Source organism: Belonocnema kinseyi, chromosome 5, assembly GCF_010883055.1.
Source record: "Belonocnema kinseyi isolate 2016_QV_RU_SX_M_011 chromosome 5, B_treatae_v1, whole genome shotgun sequence".
In the NCBI taxonomy this organism is placed as follows: domain Eukaryota; kingdom Metazoa; phylum Arthropoda; class Insecta; order Hymenoptera; family Cynipidae; genus Belonocnema; species Belonocnema kinseyi.
In genome coordinates, this window is record NC_046661.1 from 78722525 (window position 1) to 78730254 (window position 7730).

Here is a 7730-nt window from a genome sequence, read left to right on the forward strand (position 1 = left end):
AAAATAATAATATTAATTTTGATCAAAGTAGAACTTTCAACCGAGCGGTTAAATTTTCAATTAAGGTGATTCATTTGTTACCAAAGAAGAGGAACTTATAATAAAATATATATAAGTTTTCAATAAAATTGTTGAACTGTTAACAAGAACGATACGTTCAATACGATACGTTTCAATAAATAAAGATGAGTTCTAAATTAAAAATTTAGTAGTAGAATTTTCAAATAAAGCGTATTAATTTTCATCCAAAAATATAATTTTTTAATTTACAGTTACAAAAAATGAACTTTAAACAAAGAAAAAAAGTATTTTTATCAACAAATTACTTGAATAAAATAGAATAAATTAACCAAAACTAATGAATTTTCAATGACAAATTAAATAGTTGAATCTTTAATTAAAAGCAAAAGCAAAACAGAAGAAGAAAAACGAATTCTTAAAAAAAGGGACACAAAGTAAAATATAATCACTTATTTAAATTTTTTCAAGCATTTAAAAAAATTATTATTAACAGTATGATTTTTAATTAAAACAATTTCTTCCTTTTGAAATTATTTTGTTTTGAAATGTCCTATCTTAAAATGTTTGATAAATTATAGGCCTTCAAATTTTTAAATTGAAGCATGAAACTAAACAATTATTTGTTTCTCTGTCCTGCTTGATGTAATTTTTATTTTCACTCAAAAACCATAAATATTAAGAGAAATTGCATTTCTAGTCCATAGCTATGGCTAAAAATCATGGTATTTATAATATAGTTCCATCTGCGCGATTTTCGTGATATGGAATAATCAGCGTGACCAATAAGTGTGACGATATCGTGCAGAACGTATGACTGTCCCAAGGGCCTGATAATTCAAAAAATTATTTCTTTCTTATTGCCTTTAAAATATTTTAATCTTCAAAGCTTTCTTGATAAAATTGTTATTTTTAAATTCTTATCAATTTTAATACAAGATTCGTCTAAAATAAAATGATACTTGAATACATCAGAAGAATATCGAAGTTCAGATGACTAGAAATAAAGTAATCAGACAAATTTTGATACTTAATGAATAAATAATTTTATATGAAAAAAGAAAATCTTTATTTAAATTGCGCGCCAGAAAGACGTCAAACTGTAAGGTTATGTTCAAGTCTATCTCGAGTAATTTTGGCGGGCAATTTGAATAGCAGAATCTTTTTATGTCAAACTATAAATATTGAATAGAAATATTCACACACAGAATATAAATCTAATTAATATTCGTGGCTATTTTCTGTTGAAAAATTCATAAACGGAGGTCAAAATTTTGTTAATTACACGAGCAATTTATGGTATTAAGCAGCGGCTGCAAATTTGGAACGCTGTACTTTTGGAAGAGGATGAAGCTGACCATTGTCGTATTGATGATGATGATGATGATGATAATGATGATAGTGGTTATGATCATAGTCATGAGCATGGTTGGGATACTGTCCATAATTATGAGGATTATTATGGGGGGATTCAGACTTGATGGGCTTTGAATTCCAACTGTTTTTGATCAAATCGGCAGCCCGTTCCCCTATCATAATTGCGGGGGCATTGGTATTTCCGGAAGTAACTTGGGGCATTATGCTGGTATCGGCAACCCTGACACCTTGAATGCCCTTAACTCTTAATTCATTATCAACAACTGCCAGTGGGTCCGATGGAGGCCCCATCTTACAGGAACCAGCTTGATGATTTTCAGGAAATGTATCATGTTTTACAGCACACTCCCAGTAGGAATCACTGCCAAATTCTAGGTGCTCACAATTTTTGCATGGGGTTCTATCTAACTCGAAATCAACACTGCAAAAAAAAAATGGTAACTGGCTCAATATACGTGGCGCTAAACACAACTTGATTAATATTCTATGGACCAAATCCATTTAAAATCAGGCAGTACATTTGAAATTGCAGAATCTCTCCAGGGCGAAATATATTGTTTTTAGAGGAAATTACGCAATATGTATTTTTCAGATTTGCCAATAGAATTTGTTTTAAAAAGTTATGCATATTTGAACGTTGCGCACTGTTTTTAAATACCCGGATTTTTTTTAAACCTCTATAACTTTCGGCCTAATTGAGATATTTATTATTTTCTTATTGATTCTGATAGCTTTCACCGTCTTATGTCAAGATCTGCCGAAAAATTGAAAAAATGGTCAAAATTAACAAAATGACTGCGATTTACCTGAAAAAATTAAAAATCGATTTTCTCAAAAAATCCACCTTTCAATTTTTTGTCAATTTCATTTTGAACTTGTACTTTGACAATGAAGTTAATTTGTAAGTTTGATGTTAGCTAAAGAACTTTTGCAGCCAGGACAGATAAAAGTTTGCACATCTGAAAAAGTTATATAAAAAAGTCGCTTGCTTTTTTGTCGCATTTTTATGTTTATATTTTTTTTAACATCCTCTAATTGACATTTTGGATGGTTTACGAGAAAATTCAAAAACTACATTCTTAGGGGGACAAACATTCTCCCGGCCTCAAAAATGGTATAGCTTGCATTATGTGACTAAAATGTCTTTCTTTTATCAGTAGAAACTTTTAAAAAAATATTTAGAAAAATAAGAAAAGGGTTTTTTCCCTGAAATTATATTTTTTTATGTTTTCAAAATTTGAAGAAAGTAATAAAAAACACTTCCTTAAAAACCCTACCTTTTTATTTTTCTAAATATTTTTTGTTCGTTTCTACTGACATAAAAAGAGCATCTTAGCAGCATCATGCGGGCAAAACCATTTTTGAGGCCGGGAGAATTTTTTTTACCTAAAAATGTGGTTTTGAATTTTTATCGTAAACTATGAAAAATATTGATAAAAAGAGATATTTCGGGTTTCACTCGTGTAAAAAACTACGAATTGTTTGCCGACACTTCGTGAACATTGCAGTTCACATGTTTAGGGCTGACCTGAAACTGAGGTATCAGGTCATGATGTTCTTAGGTATACTCTGTAGGATGCCTGTGATGGGCCAGAGCGCTCCACCGTGGGGACTGGTCGTACTTGATTGGCCAATCACGTCTTTTTTTTTTTAATCCGGGAGAACGGAAAGCCAAGTCGGATTGGTATTATATCCATTGTCCGTATTGATGTTATTAGCGTGTTTTAAGATTGCGATTGCTTCTCTATGTTTTCTTTTAAATTTGTTGCGTGTTTTTGCAATGACTGTTGTTTCAACAACTAAAATGTTATGTCCTGTTTCAATATGATGTTCAGCTAGTGCTGATTGCATGAAATGTCTTAGCCTGACTTTACTTTCGTGTTTCTTAATACGTTCGCTCACCGCTTTTTTTTTAAAGACTTGATTTACCAATCAAGTACGACCAATCCCCACGGTGGAGCGCTCTGGTCAATCACAGTCATCGTAGAGAGTATACCTAAGAACATCATGACTTGATAGTTGATACCTCAGTTTCAGGTCAGCCCTGAAGATGTGAACTGCAATGTTCACGAAACGTCGGCAAACAATTCGTAGTTTTTTACACGAGTGAAACCCGAAATATCTCTTTTTATCAAAATGAATCATCGTGAAAGCATAAAATCTATTATGAAAAATATCGCAAAAGAACAAGAGACATTTTTCATCGAAATTATTTAGACCTACAAACGTTTATCTTAACATTTTTTCGTATCTATCATTGTATCCAGAAAAGGTAGAAAATTCGTTTGTAATAAAAAATGATTCTCCTGGTTACAAAAGTTATTTAGCAAGCATAGAACTTACAAGGTATCTTCATTATCAACATACAAGTTTAAAACAAAAAATTGAAAGGTGGGTGTTTTGAGGAAATGAATTTTCAATTTTTTCAGAAAAACCGCTAACATTTTGTTAATTTTGAATCTTTTTTTCAATTTTCCGGCGGATTTTGAAGTAAGATGGTAAACGCTATTAGAATAAAAAATAACAAATTTCAATTAGGACGAAGGTTATAGAGGTTTAAAGAAAAAAGCGTGTTTTTTTTAAAAACAATGCACAAAATTCAAATACGTATAACTTTTTAGAAAAAATTCTGTTTGCAAATCAGAAAAATAGGTATCGCCTAATATCCTCTAAAAAACAAAATATTTCGCCGTCGAGAGATTCTGAGATTTCAAGTGTAGGGTCCTGTCTGATTTGAAATGGATTCGTTCTATGATTATTTTTATTCAGTTTAATATAAATGTACAAAAAAATCTTAAATTAAAATTTCGCGCTAGAATTACTCGAGCCACAGTTGACCCTGGCGCGAAATTTAAATTGAGGTATTCCTGTTTGATAATGTGAGGAATAAAAACCCGTTTTTAGCAGTCTAATTTAAGACTTTTTTCAAATGTAATGAAAAAATAACGCTGGAGTATATAAATTTAAAGAGACAACAATTTTAAGGAAGATGAAAGCTGCCGTTTTTATTTCTTATAATTATTTTAAGTCCTCCGATTGTCGAAACTTGAAATTAATAGAATTTATTTGAACGAATGTTTATTTTCAGGAATTTTGAAGTACAAAGGTCTAACAAATTTGTGATTAAAATTTTGTATATTGATACAATATTCCAGAACCCCTATAAAGCAATCCCTTAACTGAAAGGTCTTCGAATTTTTACAGATGTTTTTCCTTTAGAAAATTATTCTTTTAAAGAAAATTTATTCAATGTGGAATATTTTGGGAAGGTTTTGGGCTGTTTAGAGAATTCTCAAAATTTATGGGATGGAAAAAGGAGCTTAAATTCAATTAGAGTGAAAAAAATTATTGCAATAACAATTTTTCTGGTGAAGAGGCAATGTGTTCAGACGCAATAATTTTATTCTGACAATTTGGATAATTTAGAAGACGTTTCTTAATTTTATGGGTTGAAAATGGCTAGTTTGGTTTCGGAAAAGTTGTTAATTATCAGATTAAAAAAAATTAAATTAATTTCCTAATTTCAAGGATTGTATAGGGGGTATATTTTGTTCAAGAATTTGTTTTGTGATAAGAAATTAGTTAAATGTATAAATTGAATAAGGACGCTTATAAAATTATTTCTTGATCTTAAAGATTGTAAATAATATCAGAAAAATGTTAAAACACTCACGCCTTGAGACTTTGAGTTTCGGCCAATCGAATTGCAAATTTAATTCCTTCAACGAGGGCACCAACATCGTCTGGATGTTGCAAATATTTTGGTTGTATAATTGGTTTCGAAAGAGGATCGCAATTTTTTAGTTTAAGATATCCTTTGCTTTTTGGATGGAGTACAGTTGGATAGATGTTAATTTCTGTTTTTGAACCCTCTTTTTCCCGAATAGTTCCAGTTTCTGAACAATATGCCAAATATCCTCCAAAAATTAATTGAATATCTGGATTGTCTTCTCGAGGATCTGCGTACTTTGTATTTATCATTGCTGTTACTTCTGAAACACCTGTAAATCACAAAATCACTCTAAGAATTCCAAAAATTCTTTTTTTTCCAAGGGTTTCGTAGCTCTTGGTAGAGACTAGGTGTGGGGGCTATAATAAGCTAAGAAACACTTTTTTATAGGCACATGGTGCCTACTTTGAGTAATTTTTATAAGATGAAGATTTTAAAAATTAGTAGGGGCAGTGTGGGGCAATGAAGTGAGGGGAATTAATAATAGGGGCATTGGGGAAAGTAAGAGAATAGGAGTGCAGAAGTAGTAGGGGGAGTGATGAGAGGATAATTATGGGAAGTGCGTAAAAAGTAAGAAGAAAGGAAGTAGCAAAGTAAGAGGGAAGTAAGTGTAAGCATGAGCAGAGGGAAAGTGAGAGCAGAGGATGTGAGAACAGCGGTAGTGAAAGAAGGGGAAGTAAGGAAGAAAAAGTATGGGAGGGGGAGATTTAAAGGACTTAATTCATGCCATAATTGGATCCGAAACGCTTTTTTCAAGTACACAGCGCCTACTTTGTCTAATGTCTAAAGGATCAGGCTTTTATCAATTAGTAGGAGAAGCAAGGGGTGGTGATGCAAGAGCAAGTAAGAGAATGAGAAATAGTGATAGGTATAGAAAGGGAGAGCAAGGGAGGGAGAGGTACGATAAACAAGAGAAGGTAATGGAGAGGAAAAACAGGAAGTGGAAAGGAAGTGGGATGGAAGTGGGGAGGAAGTGATGGTAGCGTATAGTGGGAAAATGCGGAGGAATTAGGAAAAGTAAGAAAAATAAGCAAGGGGTGGTGATTTATGGGAGGTAAGGAAGTAAGGGTAAGAAGGAAAATTATAGGATAGAGAAGTAGGGAAGAGAGGAGAAGTGAAAAGAAAGTGAGGGGAGGAAATAATTTTTCGATGATGTGGATTTTTAAAGTTTTTCTTCTCTGAAGAAGAAATTATTTAAAATTTGGGTGTATTACCTGTCCCAGACATGGGTCCATTTCTTGAAAGTAAATATTCCATAGCAGTGGCCCAGTTTAGTGTATTAACAGCTGTTTCATTAATAGTGAAACTGAGAGAATAGGAAACATGATTGTGTAAATTTTTTCCAACTCCAGGAAGATCATGAACTACCGGAACTCCAACATTTTCCAAATCCTCTCTTGGTCCAATTCCACTGTTCAAAAGTATCTGTGGTGAATTGACTGCCCCTGAAAATAGTTCGAGAGTTAAAAACAATCACTTTAAGAGAAATTAGAAAATTTGTTCAGGATAGTAACCTCCGCTAACGATGACTTCTTTGTCAACACCAACCCGTTCTAATTTTCCATCACGAACCAATTCAACACCCACTGCTTTTTTCTGCTCGTTAAAAATAATCTTGGTCGCAGTCGAATTCAAAATTATGTGAAAATTTGATCGATTTCTGGCAGGTCGGACAAAGGCTCGAGCCACGGAAAATCTGGAACCATTTTCTGTTGTAGTTTGAGCAATTGCGAATCCAGTGTGCTTTCTTCCATTCAAATCCACTGTATCGTAGCCTATTAAAATAAGAAAAGAATATATTGTAGTCAATAATTAATATGTAGCACTTGGTTAGAAAATATTCGAGAGGCTTATTACTCGGATGTTTGGTGCATACTAAATTGCCAGATTGCAAATTTGCATGGGATTGCAAAGAATTCCATGGTTCATAGGAAATTCATTACATGGAAAACGACTATAGGATAATCAGCATTATCAAAAATAATTTTAAAAATCCGCCCGTTTCGCAGGTATATTCTCATAGCGCGCTGGGCCCGAGGCTTGCTTCGCTCGCAAGTTTGAACACGCCTAGGGCGCGCGACTGTTGGTTCTCGCGCTTCGCGCTCGATAATGTATTTACTTCGCGCTTTGCGCTCGCTAATGTATTTTACCGTGCGCTACGCGGTCAATCTTTGTGCATAGACTTTTTAAAACTGAAGGTGAAAACATCGACAAGAGTAATTTTACAATTGTGAATTCTCTTTTTTTAAAGCTCCTTCGGCCTTAACGAACACATTCTCATAAATCGATGGAAAAATAGCGATGTTATGCGTCTGAGTAAATAGTTAATTATAAATGTAGTAAGATGTAGAAATGACATACTTCAGGCCAAGTAAAATACCACGATGTTGATGTTGAGAAGATCCTTTATTCCATTATTAAAAATTTGTCGACATTTCGAGAGTCAATTGGTCTCCACATCAGGAAAAATCATCAATCCAATGTCATTAAAAATTATATAAGTCCTCCTCCGCTGCTTTGTACAGAAATGCTCCTTTGCCTACTTCCTCGTGATTCCTGACCATTTTAAGAAGAGGGTCTCTTCCATTTGCAATTCTATGTGCTG

At 33.1% G+C, this 7730-nt stretch overlaps 1 protein-coding gene across 1 annotated transcript in view; it reads right to left on the reverse strand.

Annotated features, from left to right (window-relative positions):
- Window positions 1-789: 789 nt before the first annotated feature.
- The window catches only part of LOC117172600 (glucose dehydrogenase [FAD, quinone]-like), a 19620-nt gene continuing 12679 nt past the window's right edge, over window positions 790-7730 (reverse strand). The window contains exons 5-8 of the mRNA XM_033360688.1: window positions 6640-6900; window positions 6340-6570; window positions 5069-5396; window positions 790-1816 (exon numbers count right to left, since the gene is read on the reverse strand). Of these exons, the coding sequence (XP_033216579.1) occupies window positions 1321-1816; window positions 5069-5396; window positions 6340-6570; window positions 6640-6900 (1316 nt within the window). The 3' untranslated portion in view covers window positions 790-1320. The remainder of the gene's footprint in view (window positions 1817-5068; window positions 5397-6339; window positions 6571-6639; window positions 6901-7730) is intronic.